At 34.6% G+C, this 21,660-nt stretch overlaps 3 protein-coding genes across 5 annotated transcripts; 2 read left to right on the forward strand and 1 right to left on the reverse strand.

The window, feature by feature from the left end:
- The first annotated feature begins 1,542 nt into the window (after window positions 1-1,542).
- Window positions 1,543-5,380, forward strand: LOC110653320 (uncharacterized). Of its 2 annotated transcripts, XM_021808898.2 has the most exons (3): window positions 1,543-1,766; window positions 2,262-2,318; window positions 3,351-5,380. In XM_021808898.2, the coding sequence occupies exon 3, from the start codon at window positions 3,366-3,368 to the stop codon at window positions 5,313-5,315; it is 1,950 nt and encodes a 649-aa protein (XP_021664590.2). In that variant the 5' UTR covers window positions 1,543-1,766; window positions 2,262-2,318; window positions 3,351-3,365; the 3' UTR covers window positions 5,316-5,380. The 2 variants fall into 2 exon arrangements, with proteins under 2 accessions (XP_021664590.2, XP_021664589.2); XM_021808897.2 differs by lacking the exon at window positions 2,262-2,318 and having other exon boundaries at window positions 1,544-1,766.
- Window positions 5,381-7,073: 1,693 nt separating this feature from the next.
- LOC110653319 (uncharacterized) lies at window positions 7,074-11,977 on the forward strand. Of its 2 annotated transcripts, none has more exons than XM_021808895.2 (2): window positions 7,074-7,248; window positions 9,928-11,977. In XM_021808895.2, exon 2 carries the CDS (start codon window positions 9,949-9,951, stop codon window positions 11,902-11,904), a length of 1,956 nt encoding a protein of 651 aa, XP_021664587.2. In that variant the 5' UTR covers window positions 7,074-7,248; window positions 9,928-9,948; the 3' UTR covers window positions 11,905-11,977. The 2 variants fall into 2 exon arrangements, with proteins under 2 accessions (XP_021664587.2, XP_021664588.2); XM_021808896.2 differs by lacking the exon at window positions 7,074-7,248 and adding an exon at window positions 8,590-8,705.
- Window positions 11,978-12,970: 993 nt separating this feature from the next.
- On the reverse strand, window positions 12,971-21,174 carry LOC110653318 (4-diphosphocytidyl-2-C-methyl-D-erythritol kinase, chloroplastic). Its single transcript, XM_058152948.1, has 11 exons — window positions 20,903-21,174; window positions 20,703-20,798; window positions 20,517-20,585; window positions 20,277-20,381; window positions 20,118-20,174; window positions 19,793-19,993; window positions 18,952-19,044; window positions 18,766-18,865; window positions 18,098-18,197; window positions 13,812-13,897; window positions 12,971-13,287 (listed from the first exon to the last, which is right to left on the reverse strand). The coding sequence occupies exons 1-11, from the start codon at window positions 21,059-21,061 to the stop codon at window positions 13,187-13,189; spliced, it is 1,167 nt and encodes a 388-aa protein (XP_058008931.1). The 5' UTR covers window positions 21,062-21,174; the 3' UTR covers window positions 12,971-13,186.
- Between the last annotated feature and the right edge of the window lie 486 nt (window positions 21,175-21,660).

The raw sequence follows: 21,660 nt of genomic DNA on the forward strand, positions 1-21,660 counted from the left end.
AGGTCACAAGGATCGGTGCTCTGATACCATGAAATAGGGGTAAACAGAGAACAAAAAATGACTTGTAGAAAATGCTTTCTGTATTTGCACACCAGAAAATGAGAGCTTGCCAGCATTTATATACAAGACTAAAACTATTCTAGAAACTACTTGAACTAATAATGAGCTATTGCTAGTTGGATAACAAATTTTGGTGCCTATTTTATCAAGCTACATAATTTACATCATGCTTCAAAATCAAATTTCTTTTCTTCTCTCTTCTTTCCATTTCCCTCAATACTGTGTTTCTTACTGGGCTTGATAAACATTGGATAATGGGTATACCACAACACTGAGTGACAAATTATTGCAGCATTTGCTGGATCTAAAACGGATAAATAGTAGTTCACATTCAGGCCTTTGCAAAACATTTGCCTTGTTGTACTCACCGGCACAAGAATTGCATAGACCCCTAAACCCCAAATTCCACAAGCTTCTCATTTGGTTCAGTTGTGCAATCCTTAGAAGAGTTCTAAAACATTGAGCTGATGCAAATCACATGCAAAAGTTGTTCATGTGGGTCGACAAGTGTATGAGACATCTCACCTACCAAATAATTCCAAAAGCAACATAACGCTCTGAACCTCGCATAAGAATGCTTAATTGTGAGGATCATAAGCAAAGTTTGCCAAGTTAGCAGCAATTCTCTCTTCCGTTTCTGCAGCGATAAGAACAACCTAGCTCATATAATTTCAGAATTGAGGATAATTAGTAGGAATGAAATTGCTGTCAATGGAATTGCCATATAATAAGATTGGATTTAGATAAGAAAAATATTTTAACAAATCACCAATACATTTATAAAATACTAAAGTCTTTTTACATTGGAAAAATACTAATAATGAAAAGAAATATAAATTAAAAAAAAAAAAAAAACCCTGAAGGTGTTGAAGCCTTGGAGTTCCATAATTTTCTAGTTCGTTCTTTCTGCCTCAGATTATTTGTACACATTTCTTCTTGCCTAGCAAATTCTTGAGCAATATTTTCTCAGTAAATAAATAAATAAATCTTTATTTTAATTAAGTATAAATCTTATTAATATTCTTTCAATTTTTAGAAATTTGAAGTTTAAATTTTTCTAATTTATTAATTTTACGACGAGAAATAAAAAGAATTATTTTCTGCTATATTTAGTCTATTAAATATTATTTAGTTAATTAAATATTCATTAACTAAAAAAAAATCTCTATTTTTTCTCATATTTTATTGGCAAGTAAAAAAGCCCACCCAAAAATTTTTTTTTTAATTTTTGAAAAATTAAAATAGGTGAAACCGTTGGGTATTGCTATGTTGTAGGCATATGTAAAAGAAAAATTATAAATGTATTTTTGAAAATTTAATTTTATAATAATTTAAAAGTTAAAAGGATCACTCATTTTTAAAAAAAAGTTAGATTTGAGTTGACTGTTATTCATAAATTTTAATATTTTTTAAATATTTTTATTTTATTTATTTATTATTTAATATTTATATGTTAAACAAATAAGTAATAAAATAAAAAAAGAATTATTATTAAAAAAAAAAAAAAAGAAAAACACAGGGCGAGAGAGGACCAGTTTCGGATTTATCATATCAAATATCTTGTCCTCCTCGTTTTCATTTCCCAAAACCCTAAATCTATCGATTCTGTTTGGCCTTCCAGATACCTATCTTTCTATCTATCGTCTCCTCGTCGACTTTAATCCCGGTCCTTCCTTCAATCACGCTGTCTTCTCTCTCTCCCACAGGTTGGTCTCCCTCTCGCTCTCTGTTTTTACATGTTTTGTTCAAATTCGATTTCATTTTGACTCACTTATACAATCGCCTTCTTTTGGGATTAATTTAGGGATTTTGAATTTGGGTCTGCGATTCAGAATTGGGGAATTGAGGGATTGTTCTGATGGATCTTTGAGCGAATCATTTTTTTTTTTGTTGATCGAATGATTTTGATATAGAATTGCTCAAGGGGGCCGTTGTTCATTCATATTTAGCATACAGACCCAAAAATTTTGCAACATACAGACAAATTCACAAATGTATATTTAGCATTTTGCATAATCTCATTGCCCAAATACAAAATTTGCTGCTTTGGAATTATGCAAATCATAGATTACATTGTTGAACTATTGGCTGCCTTATTGTTGATTTCATTTTCCAGCATAATGGCTTAAACAATCATTTGATTTATGTTTAAACTCTGCTACTTTGACCATTTCACATTTTGGTTTTTCTTTCTTAAACAGATTGGATTATTGACATGATATTATTGTTCAAAAGATCAATGATGCTGATTTTTTGGGGTGAACTACTTCTCATGTTATTGTTTATCATAAAATTTGACTCTACCCTTGTAGTTTCCTAATCAGGAATCTACTGTTTTGGTACCATAGTTTATCCAACCCTCATTCATAGCTGATCAACATTTCACTAAATGATGTTTTGCTATTGTCTTGGTACTCATACATGTTTCTTTAACATATAACCATCTGTTTGGCAATGTATGGAATTTCTTTTGAAACTTGATTGCAAATAGTGCTGCACTTGACCTGTTCATTTTCTGTTACTCCTTAGTCAGTTAGTCCAAAAACATGTAATCAAGTACCGAAGGACTAAAGCTTGTTATCTGTCCTTTTTCTAAGGATTCCATCTGTTGCTTCTTTATTTGTTTATGATCACTACTACTTTTGTGCGCCTCAGTCCTCCCTGAAATGAAGAGACTATTAAACAAAATATAATAAGAGAGAAGCTTGTAATTAGCTCTGAGGCTAATTGAGGAAGCCCATAACTTCTGCATAGCACCATATAATGTAGTGTTTGAAGAAGCTTGCTCCATCTTGACAATATGTTGGAAAATTCACATGTTTAGCCATTCAGCTTAGTCTGCCATTTCCTTAAATGGGCATGCTTATCTCTTAAACAGAAAGAATAGTGCCTATCGCTATAAGATTTTACCCTTGGGAAATCAGGATCTTTTGATAAATGGTCTCGTTGAAATTCTCTCTCCAAATGCTTCTTGAAATTTTTTGTTCTTTCTTTTAAAGTCTGCTGTAATATCCAATTAACTGTGGGCAGCTTGGTGAGGTTTTGGCATGCAAGAATTTACCATATTTTCTGCTGTGCATTTGCACACCTTTTTAGTCATCAGCAGAATTTGAAGTTTTGTCCTGTAATGAACTTCTATACTTGTTAGGACTTATCCATCTTTACAGAATGAACCAACTAATTCTGCATGGATATACTGGGTCAATAGTTGGAAAAATACGAAAATTAAATTTAGTCTTTTTGCATACCACTGTATGTTAAACTAATTATCTTAAACATTGCATGATTAGATTGCTTTCAAGGAGATGTCTCCAGCTTCAAAATCCAAGTCCAAGGACAAAAAGGCTGGCAAGGAACCCCAAAAGGCTTCATCTAAGCCTTCAGGGCCTGCTAATGCTGGTAGTGGTATACCAGCAAGTGCATACAATCCACTTTCTGGAACATTTCATGCGCTGGAAATAGTTCCAATGTCCTCTGCTTCACCTCGGCATGCTAATGGTCGTTACCAGAACATAGATGAGACAGATGATCACCTTGGTGGTTCACTTGGAACTGGGGTTGAGTATGATTCTGTTTCAAATAATGGCAGCTGGTCTGGTGAGTCAGAAGATCATAAAGAGAAGAATCTTCCTATTCAGCAGGAAACAATCCCAGGGGCTGACAATGACAAGAGAGAAAAAACCCGTCAAAAAAATGAGAGGAAGCATCAGCGTCAAAAGGAGAGGCGAGCCCAGGAATTGCATGAGCGGTGTAGTAGCTATCTCATGTCAAGAAAGCTACAAGCACTTGCTCAACAGCTTGTTGTGATGGGATTTTCACACGAGCGGGCTACAATGGCTCTAATATTAAATGAAGGTAAAGTAGAAGACTCTGTTTCATGGCTATTTGAAGTGGGTGAAGATGCAGATAAAAACCGGGATCAAAAACTTGGAGGGGGTAAGTTGAAAATTGACATATCAGAAGAGCATGCTAGATTGGCTGATATGGAAATAAGATACAAGTGCAACAAGCAGGAGGTTGAAAGAGCTGTGGTTGCCTCTGAAGGTGATCTTGAAAAGGCAGCAGAAAGTTTAAGAGAACTCAAGCTGGATCCACCTGCTGCTCCACTGAAGTCTGATGAAGAAACTGGCGATCCTCCAGTAGTTAGTAATGGTAAACTTTCAGTTGCAGTTAGCCAGAATGTGTTGGGGCAACAACCACAGAAGCCCAATCTACCTTCTATGATACAACAAAGAAGAGATGACAGGGATTTTAATTACACAAAGACATCTCTGCCAGTTGCAGAATCTCCAGAATCTGGGAATAAAAATCTGCAGCCTTTGAAGAGAATACAGCCAAAGATGGAGTGGGCAAAACCACAGCAAACTGCTGTGCTTGCTGAGAAAAGATGGCCAAATGCTGGATCAAGTCCTTCTGTTTCTTATTCTTTGGCATCATCTTTGCAAGTCTCAACTCCGCCATCCAAGACAGAAGCACGTTTTGTGGCTGTTGGCAGTGAATATAAGAATCTTCACCCTGGGACAGTTGGGGAACCGATCATCATGATGCAAAGGCCTCAATCTGTGAATACAAAGCAGGTTCCAGGTACATGCATAAGCTCTTCTCCTCCTGGAACAGCTGCCAGTTGGTATCCTACTAATAGTGTGAAGTTCAATGGCTTGATGCCTTACATTCCCACCACGAGAAGCCCCAGTCCGAACAATCTTAATTCAAATAAAATGTTGCATGAACTTCATTTTCAACAACAGCAATACTTTGTGCCAGGCAGTAGCGCAGGGGATTCTCCTGGAATCAGCAGAGGAAATGGCTTATGTAATAGAACCGGTTCATCATCTACACTTGCTGCCGCTTCATCTCTTGGACTCTTCTCTGGGTTGGGTGGCTCAGCTGGTTCGTCGGGTGCCTCTTCTCCAGTTGACTGGAGCACTGCTGGCTCAGTGGCTCAGTTAGATTACGCCAGCGTAGACTGGAGTTTGGATCGAGGATTGTCCTCTACAAGGCTTAGTGGAATGTGGATGGGCCCAGGTTATTTAAAAAATGGCACCCAAATACATTCAAGTAGTGCTAGCTTGGGTGCTAAGTTGGCAATGAGAACAACTGCAAATGGGAATGGTATACGCATTCCAGGATTGCAGGACTGTGGAGCGGCCAATGCAGAAACATCTGCTTCTTATTCACATGAATGGACGTCTCCATTTGAAGGGAAAGATATCTTTACTTTACCCAGACAGTTTGTTTCATCTCCTTCACTGTAGGGTGGGGCGGTATGATTTCAATGAATAAAATAGAGAAAAAAAACTGGAAAATATGTTGAATTTGATATTGGTTCTTATCGTACTATTGTTGATTGTTGTTGAATATCCTTATAATTGAAAAAAAAAAAAAAAATGGCATCCGATAGTCCTCTGATCTTTCTTTCTCAGTTACATAGCATTTACGTATCAATTAGTTAGAGCAAGTAATTAGGAAAAGAATGGAAAGAATTTACGTTACCTCTCTTAACCTGGTCTGCATCTTCTTCGCGTTACTACAGTGTGTTTAAAATGGGATTAGTTTTTTAAGTCAATTTTCCTTGGTTTGATTCTATGAAAATAGTTTAAGAATTAACATATCTAGTGATTTTAACGCGAAATTTTGTAGAGAGAAAATTGAAAAGTCAATCCAGTTGTGTTTGGAAAACACCACATTTTTGTCTCCGATGGCACGTTGACTTTTATCTCCGGCGGGAATCAAATGTACATGGATATGGAATTTGCAAGACAACACCAGATATTTGTAAGTCAAAAAGCCAATTTCTCTGCGGAATTGTTGAAGGACAGCCTCACGATAGACAGAACTTGAAGCACACGTTCGAACGGTAAAGTCACTACTTAAAAGGCAAGATCTCTCTTTTCCTAGTCAGATATAAATCAAGGCGGTGAATAGATTGGATTACTGAAAACAAAATTTCATTGAGCTTTCAAATGCCATCATTATAAATTGATAAAAGAGTCTTTATATATTTGTTTATTGAACATATAAATTCAATAGCTAGAAGGTTATTTCTTCTTGGTTTGCTGTGTTTACTGAACATACCTTTTACTACATGTTTATGCATATTTGGTTATAAATAAATATTTTATTATATTTGATTAATATTTATGTGCTATAAATCATAGCTTCTATGCCATGAGTGATTTTGCTGATTAATTTAGATTTGAAACTCAAAAGATAGACATTTCAACGTACTTAGTAATTAGTCTCGTCTTTATGCTTTCATTCTATAATTAATTTATTTATATAAATAAAATTAATTCATGAAAATAAATCATCTTAAAAATAGCTTTATAGATATCGAGGGAAAAAGTGTCAGAATTATTATATTATTCATGTTTGATATATATTATACATAATTATGTAAATTTAAGTATATTAATTTAAGGAATAAAAATATCTATATACCCGCATGTAAAGATCTAGTATGGAAAGTAATTTACAAGCTTGCCAAAAATTTAAAAATTTTTGTGCATATCTAAGTGTATATATATCAACCAATAGAAATTTAATAAATTATAATTTTAGATAAGCTTTACCCTAATTTTAAATAAAATTCACTGTAATTTTATTTAATATAACATTTATAGAAATTAATTAAATATAAACATAAACATCCTAGAAAGGAAAATATTTGTATGCTCCACTATCCAAATTTTGTATTTTTCAAGTTTTTTATGCTTTATTTCTCTTGTCCAAAATTTATGAAAAAGTTTAGAAAAATTTAAATAAAATTAAAAAAAATAAAAATATATTTAAAATAATTATTAAAATATTAATAACTATAATTTATATATTTAAATAATTAATTTATATATATCCAATTACACGACGGGTATGGATTAGCAACATAAGTATATTAATCGTGTTATCCGTAATTGACGTTAATATTTATGAAAATAATTTTATATTTTATTTATTATATTATTTAATATTTTATATAAAATAAATAAACAGGATTTAAAAAAAAAAAAAAAAGAGAGTTTCGGATTTATCTTGTCAAATCATTTTTTCCTCCTCTTTTTCTTGTCTCAAAACCCTAATTCTGTCGATTCTGTTTGGCCCTCGAGATACCTATCTTTCTCTCTTTCGTCTCCTCCTCGACCTTATTCTAGATTCTTCCATCGATCACGCTGTCTTCTCTCTTTCCCACAGGTTCGACTCTCTTCCTCCTTCCCTCTTGCTCTCTGTGTGTACATGTTTTTGTCAAATTCGATTTCATTTTGATTCACTGATACAATCGCCTTCTCTTGGAATTAATTTCGGGATTTTTAAATTTGCTTCTGCGATTCAGAAATGGGGAATTGAGGGAGTGTTCTAATGGATCTTCGAGCAAGTCTTTTCTTTTTTTTTGTTGGTCGAATGATTTTGATATAGAATTGCTTAAGGGGGCCCATTGTTCATTCCTATTTAGCATACAGACACAAAAATTTTGCAACATACAGGCACAAATTCACAATTGCATAGTTAGCATTTTACAAAATCTCATTGCCAAAATGCAAAATGTTTTCCTAATCATGAATCTACTGTTTTGGCACCTTTAGTTTATCCCAACCTCATTCATAGCCGATCAACATTTCACTAAATGATGTGTTGCTATTGTCTTGGTGCTCATGAGTGTTTCTTTAACATCTATGGAATTGTTTGATGTTGTTTTATTAGAGCGGAACCATTTTTTTTTTTTTTTGTTCTTATGATGTGTTCTTAGATTATTGAAGTAAATTTCAATTCCATCTTGATATCATATTGATGTACTATTCTGGCATTCGCTGAATTACCTTATGTATTTGAGTTGGGAAAACTTTTATGACGATGCTAAAATAAGTCTACTAATTGCCGTTTGTTTTGGATGTCAATAATTAAAATTAATTATAATCATAATTTTTAATTTTATGAAAATAAAAATATTTTTTATTATTTTTTCAATTTAATTTATTTATTTTTAACTAATTAATGAAAATATAAAGATAATGTTTTTTTATACTTTCATTTTAATTAATAATATTAAATAATATTATTTTTATTATTTAATTTAATTAATTATAATAGATAAAAATAACATCTTAATATTAAAAAATAAAAAAATTAAAATAATAGCGGGTGTAGTTGTATATTAATTAGGTTAATTTGAACTTAAACAAAAAATAAAAAAATTAAATTAAACAAAAAATTAAAAATAAGTTAAATTGGACATCCTTGAAAAATACATGAGACAAACAGAGAGATATATATATACACACACATCAGTAAAAATAATACACACACACAGATAGATATATATATATATATATATATATATATATATATATATATATATATATACCCACATCAGTAAAGCGCACACACACACAGATATACACACATCAGTAAAAATACTTTCTACACACATATATATATATATATACACACATCAATAAAAATACTATATATATATATATATATATATATATATATATATATATATATATATATACACACATCAGTAAAAATACTTTCTTCTCTTGGGCACTCAAACACGTCTTTTTTGGCTAACTTAAAGCATCCCTTGCCCTCCGGGGTAGGGTAAGGTTTTCTTCTACTTTTTAAGATATGGCTTACCTCCTCATCCCTCGGTAAGGTTGTGTATAGTTTTGTGCTTGATATTTATGAGTTGTAGTTTGAGCGAACTTGCGAAGGTTATGGAGTTTCTTTGCATGCGAGTCTATCGAGTTGAGCCATTTGCATTTAATTTTAGTGATTTGAGCAGACGAGCAATTCAGGAGTAGGTTCTAAGAATGGTGCACAAGTCTTTTGTTGGTTTTTCTTTGGTCAAAGGAGATTGAGATATCATGGTCTCTTCCTCCTTTCTCATATGTTGATGGTGGTTATCTGAGCCTAGTGACTTGTGGGAGAAATTGATTCGCTCTTGGGTTGTGGGTTTGGTCCTTATATTTGAAGGATTTTGCCCTAAGCTTGCAAAGTTTTGACAGAATAAGCCTTATTTATCCAGCCTTCAATGATCCCTCGACTAATTCATCAATTTTTGGACTTGTAGAATGAGGGGAAACTATCTTTTAAGCTATTGCTGTCCCTAGTTGCGGGAATTGTATGTTATGTAGATTTTTGAATTCAAGGGGAGTAACTGGTTAAACTGGAATATGTCCTTTTGTATGATTATGTTAATTAAATGGAGCATTAATATTTATGGGGAGATAACCATCTGTTTGGAAGTGCATGGAATTTCTTTTGAAACTTGATTCCAAATAGTGTTGCACTACAACTGTTCATTTTCTATTGCTCCTTAGCCAGTTAGTCCTGAAACCTGTAATCAAGAACTGAAGGAATAAAGCTTGTTATCTGTCCTTTTTCTAAGGATTCCATCTGCTGCTTCTTAGTTTGTTTCTGATCACTACTACTTTTGTGCTTCTCAGTCCTCTCTGAAATGAAGAGATTATTAAACAAAATATAATAAGAGTGAAGCTTGTAATTAGCTCTGAGGCTAATTGAGGAAGCCTATAACTTGTATATAGCACCATATAATGTGATGTTTGAAGATGCTTGCTCCACATTGGCAATATGCTGGAAAATGTCATATATTCAGCTATTTAGCCTGCCATTTCCTTAAATGTGCATGCTTATCTCTTAAACTGAAAGAATGGTACCTATTGTATATAAGATTTTACACTTGGAAAATGAGGATCCTTTGATAAATGGTCTCATTGAAATTCACTCCAAATGCTTCTTGAAATTTTTTCCTTTCTTTTAAGGTCTGGTGTAAAATCCAATTAACTGTGGGTGGCTTGGTGAGGTTTTGCATGCCACTGTATATTAAACTAATTATCTTAAACATGGCAGGAATAGATTGCTTTCAAGGAGATGTCTCCAGCGTCAAAATCCAAGTCCAAGGATAAAAAGGCTGGCAAGGAACACCAGAAGGCTTCATCTAAGCCTTCTGGGCCTGCAAATGCAGGTAGCGGTATGCCAGGTAGTGCATACAATCCACTATCTGGAACATTTCATGCACTGGAAATAGTATCAACATCGTCTACTTCACCTCAGCATGCTAATGGTCGTTACCAGAACATAGATGAGACGGATGATCACCTTGGATGTTCACTTGGAGCTGGGGTCGAGTATGATTCTGTTTCAAATAATGGCAGCTGGTCTGGTGAGTCAGAAGATCATAAAGAGAAGAATATTCCTATTCGGCAGGAAACAATCCCAGGGGCTGACAATGACAAGAGGGAAAAAACCCGTCAAAAGAATGAGAGGAAGCATCAGCGTCAAAAGGAGAGGCGAGTCCAGGAATTGCATGAGCGGTGTAGTGGCTATCTCATGTCAAGAAAGCTAGAAGCACTTGCTCAACAGCTTGTTGTGATGGGATTTTCACATGAGCAAGCTACAGTGGCTTTAATATTAAATGATGGTAAAGTAGAAGAATCTGTTTCATGGCTGTTTGAAGGGGGTGAAGATGCAGATAAGCGCCGGGATAAAAAACTTAGTGGTGCTAATTTGAAAATTGACATATCAGGAGAGCTTGCTCGAATGGCTGATATGGAAATAAGATACAAGTGCAACAAGCAGGAGGTTGAAAGAGCTGTGGTTGCCTCTGAAGGTGATCTTGAAAAGGCAGCAGAAAGTTTAAGTGAACTCAAGCTAGATCCACCTGCTGCTTCCCTAAAGCCTGAAGAAACTGGCGATCCTCCAACAGTTAGTAATGGTAAACTTTCTGTTGCAGTTAGCCAAAATGTGATGAGACAGCAACAACAGAAAGCCAATCCACCTTCTATGATACAACAAAGAAGAGATGACAGGGATTTTAATTATACAAAGACTGCCATCCCAGTTGTAGGATCTCCAGAATCTGGGAATAAAAATCTGCATCCTTTGAACAGAATACAATCAAAGATGGAGTGGTTAAAACCTCCGCGAACTGCAGTGCTTGCTGAGAAAAGATGGCCAAGTGCCGGAACAAGTCCTGTTTCTTATTCTTTGGCATCACCTTTGCAGGTCTCAACTTTACCATCCAAGACAGAAGCACGTTTTGTGGCTGTTGACAGTGAATATAAGAATCTTCACCCTGGGACAGTTATGGAACCGGTCATCATGATGCAAAGACCTCAATCTGCGAATGCAAAGCAGGTTCCAGCTACAAGCATAAGCTCTTCTCCTCCTGGAACAGCTAACAGTTGGTATTCTACTAATAGTTTTGATATCGTGAAGTCCAATGGCTCGATGCCTCACATTCCCACCACTAGAAGCCACAGTCCGAACAATCTGAATTCAAATAAAATGTTCCATCAACATCATTTTCAGCAACAGCAACACTTCATACCAGGCAGTAGCCCAGGAGATTCTCCTGGAACCAACAGAGGAAATGGCTTATGGAATAGAACAGTTTTACCACCTACACTTGCTGCCGCTTCATCTCTTGGACTCTTCACTGGGTTGGGTGGCTCAGCTGGTTCATCAGGTGCCTCTTCTCCAGTTGACTGGAGCACTGCTGGCTCTATGGCTCGGTTAGATTACAGCAGCATAGACTGGAGTTTGGATCGAGGATTGTCCTCTCCAAGGGCTAGTGGATTGTGGATGGACCCAGGTTATTTGAAACATGGTACCCAAATATATGATTCAAGTAGTACCAGCTTGGGTGCTAAGTTGGATATGAGAACAGCTGCAATTGGGAATGGTGTGCCCATTCCAGGATTGCAGGACGGTGAAGTGGCCAGTGCAGAAACATCTGCTGCTAAATCACATGAATGGACATCTCCATTTGAGGGGAAAGATCTCTTTACTTTACCCAGACAGTTTGTTTCATCTCCTTCACTGTAGGGTGGGGGGCAGGGCATGATTTCAATCAATAAAATAGAAAGAAAAAAAAAACTGGAAAATATGTTGAATTTGATATTGGTTCTTCTCATGCTTCTGTGTTGATTTTTGGTGAATATCCTCATAGGAAAAAAAAAAAAAAAAAAAGCATCCGATGGTCCTCTGATTAATGTTTCTCATTTACATAACATTTACAAATCATTGAGTCAGAGGAAGTAATTAGGAAAAGAATGGAAAGAATTTACGTTACCTCTCTTAAACCCGCCTACATCTTCTGACGCTTTATTGGACACTGTTTAAAATCAGTTCAGTTACTAAATCAGTTTGCCTTGGTTTGATTCGATGAATAATAGTTTAAATTTTAAAATATCTAGTGATTTTAACAAGAAAATTTTTAAACAGAGTTGAAAAGTCAATCAAGTTGGATTATGAAAACACTACATTTTGATATGATTGGGCCTTGTAACACCAAGAGTCTCTTGGCATTCAATTCTGTATGACCTTTTGGCAGCCTAGAATCTGTTGGCGCTAATCGGATCTCTATCTCGCTTTTGATGCTTTGTTTAGAGCCCATTAAACTCCTGCTAAAAAAGCATTGGCAAACGGCAGCCTCTCACCCTGTTCTAGAACAACTCAATGAGGGAAATGGTAGCGTAGGGATTGCAATCTCGTAAATTTTTGAGTTAAACATCGACAACAATTCATTTTCACCTTAAAAGAGAACACTAATAGCAATTCATTCTTGACTAGTTCGTCTGAAACATATTTTGGAAGTAACAACTTGGTCTATTAGCTAACAACACAGCACGTTGACCTTTGTCTCCGGCAGGAATCATATTTTTACATGGATATGGAATTTGCTAGAAAACACCAGACAATTTTTAACTTTTCAATTCAAAAAGCCAATTTCTCTTAAGGAATCATGGAAAGACAGTCCCACTATAGCTAGAACCTGAAGCACACGCCCCAACCGTAAAAGTCCATAATTAAGAAGCAAAATCTCTTTATTCCTAGCCAGATATAATCAAGGCTGTGAAGCGATTGGATCACTGAACAAAATTTCAGGAGCTTTCAAAAGGTTATGTACCTTGCAAAGTGAACAATTTGCCAGTGAAACTGCAACTAGTACAAGATTTGAGTTGAGCAATTGCTCTTATTTGTTCATGACAATAAATTTAACTTAAAAACCTATTCCTAAGATGGACAAAACTACAGGCGGCATAAATTAACATTAATGAGAAATCCTAAAAAAAATTCATGTATGTCGTTTTTCTTACAAGATATGTCACTCAATAGACTGGGAACGATCAGACTGGGAACTACAGGTAGCAGTTGAAGCAGGTTCTTTGTACCACTGATTTGCTTCACGGGTCAAGAAGTTTGCCTCTGCAATTAGCAATTTCAAGGTAAGCTATGAACGTAGGCAACAAATACAAATAAGAGGAAGAAAGGAATGAATGTTGTAATCTCATTTATTGACCATAAACTTTATTCTGAATGGTGAAACTAACTTTTGAAGTTTCTAAAGAAGTTCTATCAGGCAACCCACCCTAAAACGATTCTAGACTTTTGTTTCTGTAGTTCTCTTGCCTCTTATTCTTTTTCACCCTTATATGGGCATGGATGCAGAACTTCTGCTTTTGGTATATTGTACAATTGGAATCTTGTAGTATCAATTCCCCCTTTAATTATTTCATGGATGAATAAATTCCTCCAGGATTACAGGTCCCAATAGACTATATATTGCAAGAATTAGCCTCCAGTTAATTTTAGCTTGCTGCATCATGTCATTGAAGCTATTTGTTCTAAACAATGTGACTACTTCACAGGCATTATTGATTTGCATGAAGCTTCAAAAATAAAAGTGAGAAAATAAAATAGCAAGCTAAGCATAATGAGTCATCCATTACCTGACACGAAAACATCCTTGTAGTCATCATCATCGTATATAAATTGTGGAGGATCTGGTGAACCAATCCCAACAATGGTACTTCCGCTATATCAAATAAATTGGTAAAAAAGAAATAAGATAGTGGTAAATGATGAACCTTAATTTAAGCTTCAGTCATCCTAATAAACATTCCAAAATTATTTGACATGGCTCTTTTGGCTTATGAGCACATTCAAATGATCTTCCAACACAAAATCTCAGAAATAGCCTTGTTATGATGAACATGATGTTATGAGTAAGGAGTAGAGCAGTTAGGAGGTTAGTCCAGTAGTTAGATAGGAAGATTCTATTATTCTAGTCTATTGTAATTACTCTCCGATCAATTGTAATTGTATAGAGCAGTTATAGGATCTAAAGAAGTATAAATAGGAACTTAATTGTAAAGAGGAGACTATCCAATATCATTAATAATCAAAGATATCTCTCATCTCTGAAATATTCTATTTCTCTTCTCATCTACTCTCTTCTCTTTTCTCATCTATTTCTATCTCTCTCTCCCTATTCTTCTGTTTTAGTAAGTGTGCAGAATAATATGTAAAAAATTGGTATCAGAGCTGTTAGATTGGTGGGCAACTATTGAAAATTTTTTCATGGGAGTTGCATCTATGGCAGATTACTCTTCTCAAAATACCAGGTTTCTTCTATTCTTCTCTCTTCTTCTCTTCTTCCCTCTAATTCTTCTTCTTCTTCTCTGAAACTCCTTCCTTCTTTTCGTCTATTATTCTTCTTCTTCTTTCTCTTGTTCTTCTGTTCTTACTTTTCTGATCTATCCTCTCCCTCTCTTGTTCTCCTTTCTTCTATTTCTCTTCCCTTTCCTCTATTCAGATTTCTTTTCTATTTTTCTTTCTTTCTTGAATTCTTGAATCAAATTTTTTCCTTCTGTCAATTTCTAGTTCTTTCGTCTGTTTCTTTTCTTTAATTTTTCACTTCCTGCATTTCAAGAAACTTAGAATTTCTAGAAACCTGTTTCTTCCTCCACCTTTTCCCTAATTTCTTCTCTTTATTCTTTCTTGAAATTCTTGAAATCCTTGTTTCTGTATCAACTTTTCTTCCCCAGTCTCTATAATTTTTCTTCTCTAAGAAATAAAATTTTCCAACATCCTACTCAGCCTTCTACAAGATGATCATGGAAGACCATCAATGAGAACAGAAATTACTTGATAGGATTATGGAAGTTGTTGAAAGAGAATTAAAAAGGCAGGAAGAATTGTTATTACAAAAATTAGAGAAATATGAGAAGTCATTTCAAGAGAAAATTGACAAAATAGTGGAAGCAATTCAAGTGGTAAAGGAGAATGTTGCAGTCTTTAATAATGAGGATCCACTTCTTGAAAATTCAAGTGAAGAACAAGATGTCTTTGATGAAACTTCCAATAAGAAAGACAAGTGTATTGAGATGGAGCAAGATCAGAATTTTGTTTTTGATTTGTCTAGTGCAAGAGAGGAATATGAGGAGGAGAAGGATAAAGATGGTGATGATAGGAAACTAGAGCTGACAATGGGGAATGTAGAAGCTAAGCCTGAAATTCTTGCTGCACAAACTTTTGGGGATGTTCTTGAAAACAAGAAAGATAAAGAAGCTACAAAAAATGTGCTTATTGTAAGCAAGTGGCAGAATTTTAGGAGCCAAAATGGTGAGTTCAGCTGTTGTAATCCTATTAGTCTCATAGAAGATGAATGGGAAATATCAAGAAGCGAAAGGAAGAAAGTTCAGCCATCAAATGGTATTATGATCTTCAAGGAACAAGCATGGAAGATTTGGAGATGAAAAAGAAAAAAAAAATAATTCATTGTTCATTAACAGTTCAAAGTATCACCTGCAACTTTTAGCTAATTCTATGGGACATTTCAGCTGAAACATATGATGGAAGTTAACATTTGGTATTCCAAAATTCAAGGAATTAACTGGCCAGCAAAAGAAACTATGTGGGATTCTCACATTCTGTCAGCTGATGAGAAGGCAGAACTTAAAATTCATTTCAATTTCCAACATTTTCTTCATTCTTGAGGACAAGAATGATGTCAAGGAGAAGGGAATGTTATGAGTAAGGAGTAGAGCAGTTAGGAGGTTAGTCCAGTAGTTAGATAGGAAGATTCTATTATTCTAGTCTATTGTAATTACTCTCCAATCAACTGTAATTGTATAAAGCAGTTATAGGATCCAAAGAAGTATAAATAAGAACTCAAGTGTAAAGAGGAGACTATCCAATATCATTAATAATCAAAGATATCTCTCATCTCTGAAATATTCTCTTTCTCTTCTCATCTACTCTCTTCTCTTTTCTCATCTACTTCTATTCTTTTCTCATCTATTTCTATCTCTCTCTCCCTATTCTTCTATTTTAGTAAGTGTGCAGGCTGATATGTAACACATGATTTCAGAAATAATCCTCATTTTTTTTTCTGGAACTCAATAACTTATTTTCCTCGTGGGTTAAACATGATTTTACCTTGTTACAGTGCCTCTTTTGCACATAAAAAATTAAGCCTTAAATATGATGTGAGTGTGGAGCATGCTTGAACCACCAATGTCATCAATTAATGTGTAGTCTTCATGACCATACTTGACTTGGGAATTGCAGGAAAAAGGGGTCAATGCAATTGTAGATAATTAATGTTCAAAAGCTACAGAGGCTTAAATGTGGCTATATCACAATGCAGAAATCATAATATAAGCTGATGGCATTTTCAGAGGGCAATCAGGCAGGGTGTTGGGCTTGGAAATCAGTTAAGGTCAATCCTGTTCTGAATTATCAAGAAATTCAGCAAGGATAAAAGAGAAGTGCATACAAAAGCCAAAAGAAACAAGAAGAATAAGAAGAGTGGAAGATGAAATAGAGGAAGAGAGCACCACAAAGCTCACACTAAGCAAACGTGCTTCCAGAGATGAATAAGATGATTATAAAGGTATTTAAAAAGGCTCAATTCTTTTCTAGTCCTATTACAAAGAGGTCCCAAACATGCCGTTGCTACTTCCAGAAGAGAAATAAATATGGCCTGTTTTAACTGACTGGGGTAGTAATTCCTGATTTCCTGCAGCTGTGATAACACTAGAAGGGGGAGTTCTATTGACTGCAATTTGATCTGCTATGTCATATACTAATGTCCGCAAAATGAGCATGGCAGATATGATGTTAAGATGGATGTGTGGATATGCAAGAGAGGACCATATGAAAAATGAGTGCATTAGTAGGAAGATGGAACTGATAGCCATCTAGGATAAATTGAGAAAGATTTGTTTAAGATGGTTTGGTCATGGTCATAGTAGACTGGAGGATGCATCAGTATGTAAGAACAAGCAACAAAGTTAAATGAGTTAAGAACTCCATGTGGATTAAATGAGAGATAGTCAAAGGATGATACTAGATGAATGTAATTAGTGGTCAAGAAGGATTTAACATCCCTAGATCCTACTGGAAATGTAACCCTCAACAAAATAGAATGGATGGAAAAGACCTATACTATAATTTCAACTAAAATGGAATGAAGGCTGAATTCAAGTTGGTAATTTTCAAACACTAGTTTCAATAATATAGGTTTCAATTTCATATGGCCACTTCTTCTTCTTCTTCTTCTTCTTCTTCTTCTTCTTCTTCTTCTTCCACTCTATTGCCCTCAATTTAATGCACTCTAGTTAAAGGCCACTAATAGGAGATGTAGGCAATCATGCAGTGAAAGACTGAACACTTTTCATGATCTGAAGGTTGCTCTTGGAAAGCAGTCTTATGTTTTCATGTTGTTTTCAAGTTACTATTCAGGTCATTGCCTATACCAGATCTATTTTCAATCGGAAATAACTTGCTTACCTTGACTTCTGATAAGAATCAGACATGTTAACTTGTACCAGTGAGATGTGGTTGTTAATTTATGAGTTAATTTTGAAATATGAAAGACTGATCTTGATTTAATGAAGTTTTATCACTCGATATTAGTTGCCATACAACTGTTATAGTATCTTGATTACACTTATCTTTTTTTCACTTTAAGTCTTGAACACAGTTGCTTTCTTATAAGTGGACTCTTGACGAACATTAAAATACTATAGCCATCATGAATCAGTCACTCACAAGATTTAAGGGAATATTCGAAATCATGCTTGAAAACAAAGGGATGCAAATAACTTGAAAACTGAAAATATAATCACGAATGCAGTGATATGAACTAAGGATAATAGCAGGTTAAATTCAAGAGTGTGTAACTTATCAATGGCATAGACATACAAATGGCAAAATCTAGAATTTGTACCTCCCAGACATAAAAACTGCATCGTATTGTCCACGGCTGGCTGCAATTATACGCTGTTTTAATCTTTTAAGGGATGGGAGAACTTCAAATGCAGGAGGTTCTGCAGAGAACACATGACAATATATAGAATGTTCACCCAAAATTAAGAAGAGCAAGATGTTGAATTGCAATAAGAATGCACTGTGGCAGAGTGGCTATCCAGAACTAGCACAATTCTAGTGCAAGGTGTGATCGATTCCAACTGATTCTAGGATAAGTACACTATTGACATTGATACTGCCTCAATAAGGATCAGGTTGTGTCCTATCATCAGATTATGAATTAGCGCAAGCAGAAGCATCTTTTTTAGATGATTGTAATGAGAGCAATGCGTGCCTTTATTATTTTCAAACAGAACTTGCACTTCCCATTCATTTTTGGTTATTTGCACAATCCGAGTGCTTCTCATCTACCTATATATCTATTTATTTAATGTTGTCTTAACCAGTCCAACCTGAAGCCAACTGAGTGCCCACACACCTAAAACAGCCCAATAGGGTTGGTGCAGCTAAGGTTGCATAATATGAATAATGCACAATGATCAGAGAAAGAATGAAGGAAAAACCAAGAAAAAAGTAAAAGGAGAAAAGCAAAATAAAGAAAGAACAGGTGTCCCTATAAATTATTACCCAAATCATTGATACAAACATCTTGAGATATTCCATTCCTTGAGATCTTCTCCAATAATGTTAAAGGATCAATCTGACTGGTTTTATCCAATCGAAAGCGCTGAGAAATCAAAAGTTGTCTTAATAAAAAAAAAAATGCTGATACTCAAGCAGTAAAAGCATTCCAGTACATAAAAAATGCATTACCTTGTAAACTTCAGCAGTTGAACAAGCCTCCTGGGGCTTTATGAGAACCATTGGAAGGTTGAGAGGAACTGGTGTAGGAATATCTTGAACAATCTGCACAAAAGAGAGTAAAACCTTAGTTTGGAAAACAAGAAGAAGCTGTCTGTCTATCTGGTGCTTTGGAAGTGCAGTATCAATAAGGTTAAGGTCACTGTAAGCTTCAGATATTACTATGAGAAAACAGTTTTATGTGATTCAAATTTTCTTGTGCAAAAAAGTCTCTACTTTTCCTTGATGCCGACAACATTGACTAGGATCTGATGCTCCAATCAATGAGAACGTGAGTCAGGAGTGACTCTCAATTGAACATTTTGCATCAACTAGCCCAAATATTACACTTGTGCATCCTTGATATGCAGTTCAATTCATCTAAGCTTTTAATCACAAATTGGTTAGGGTTGACAATTTGAATCTTTTCACTCCATTCTACCCTCTTTAGGGCCATATTTTCCTCAAGATGTTGCCCATCTACGGTCAGAAACTCACAATACATATGCATGATACAACAGCACAACATTCATGCAAGTGACACCAAACAGGTAAGACAAAAGGGTTTGAAGACCAAATCAAACCACCCTGAGAACTCCAGAAAGAGGATGATCCACAAATCTGAAGGACTAAGTTTACCATTGTATTCATTGTGAAACCATTGCAAAGAGGGGCACTTTAGCTATCTCAAGAGACTAAGCAAGAACAGATTATATATAAAAGATTATCTTTTGCAATCTAGGATGGTTCAAACGTAAAACAATATGAGGAATGATATCTTAGAGCTGCATCTTAAAGCCTAGTAAAGACTTACTTCACCCCGACCAGTACAATAGGCTGCTCCACGAGAAAAAAAGAAGGAGATATCTGAACCAATCTCACTTGACCATTCTAGCAGTTCCTTCTCAGTGGCAAGACCGCCACTGAACTGATTTGCTGCCCATAGGGCAGTTGCTGCATTACTGCTTCCACCACCAAGCCCTGCCCCGGTAGGCACCTTCTTGTCTAGATGAATCTATCAACAAATTTCAAAAGCACAACATTTCCAATAAATTCCTCAATCACCATATTCACATCATCAAAGAGATCATCAATCAAATGAACTCATTGAAACTGAGGCAATCTGTAATGCTTCTTACCCAGAAGAAGTTGTCAGTGCCTGTTTTCTTCCTGTATAGGTTAAGGGCTTTAATAATCTGCAAAAAAGAAATGATGATGGGAACGTAAAGTCCACAAGGCCCATGGTATAAACACTAGGAAAATCAAAAGATACAAAATAAAATTAGTTCATGCCTTACCAAATTCCTTTCATCAAGGGGTACGCCAGACACATTGGTTGATAAACGGTCCTTCGATTTCGAAGGAGATAAAGAGAACTTAATCGTATCTCCTAGATTGATTACCTGGAGACAGAAAAAGGGACCAACTTGTGAATTTTGGGAAAACTAAACGCAACAGAAAACAAAAAAAAATGAATCCTAATGGTTTTTGTTTTCATTTGCTTTCTTAGGCTTGTGATAGCTTTTGGATAAACTTACATGAAAGAGAGATGCCAAATCATGATATCCATCTTCTCTCTTATCGGTTATTCTAAGGAAAATATTAATCTGCATCACATAAGCAATCCAAATTTCACATATATGTAGCCAAAAAATTAAACCATAAAAAAGAAAAGAGACCACCAAGAATTCAATTACAAGGCACGAAAGAAAATAATAAATAACCTTGCAAGGCGAGAACAAAGTGAGCCTTGAAAGAGAAGCATTCTTGTCTACTTCATCTGCCCACTTGTTTAACCTTTCTTCAGGATCATACACTATCTAAATACCAAACAACCAACTCAAAAACACAAACCCAACAAAATTTATAATTTAAATTCAAATCACAAACAACAAAGAGAGAGATGGATGGATAGAAATACAACCTCTAGCTGTTTCTTGGAGGCTTTGACAAATGAAGTCCTTTGCTTTTGATAAAAAGAGACAGACCTACTAGGCCTAAACGAAGGTAGATTGCTTTTGGAGAATGAATTGGAGGAATAATGGAAGACGTGGTTGTTGCAAAGGAAATGAGCGGAAGCCATGGCTGCTAGCTCTGCAGTTGCAAATGCAATCTCAATTAACTGCTTTAAAATACTACAAGACTATAAATGCATCATTAGAAATTAGAATTCCAATGGCTGCTTAATTCTTTTATTTATTATTTATTTATCAACCAATTTTGCAGTCAATTTTGAACAGCCACAATGGTATCAAATCTTCATCAGCTGATTTTTTTACTTCCTTGTCCTTTTGTGGGACTATTGTCCCTTTAGTTGGTAAACGATGATGCAAGTAGTTATTAAAGAATTAAAAAAAAGGATAAATTACTATTAAATTTTTGTAATTTATTAAAATTAATTATTTATACTTTATAATTTTAAAACCTACTTAGGCATCTCAATGTTATAAAATTAAATTCTTTAATTACTCAATTCAAAAATATGCAGTGAATTTATTTTAATTTTAAATTTTTATATTATTTAGTCTTTATAATTTTAACTATCTACTCAAGACAAATATAAATCCATGAAAATTTTCTTTAATGAAAATTAACATTAAAGTATTTAATTTTATAAAATATAAAAATATTTTAATTAAATTTTTAAAAAATATACCAGATAATTAATTTTAATAAAATATA

Source organism: Hevea brasiliensis, chromosome 9 (genome assembly GCF_030052815.1).
Source record: "Hevea brasiliensis isolate MT/VB/25A 57/8 chromosome 9, ASM3005281v1, whole genome shotgun sequence".
NCBI lineage: Eukaryota > Viridiplantae > Streptophyta > Magnoliopsida > Malpighiales > Euphorbiaceae > Hevea > Hevea brasiliensis.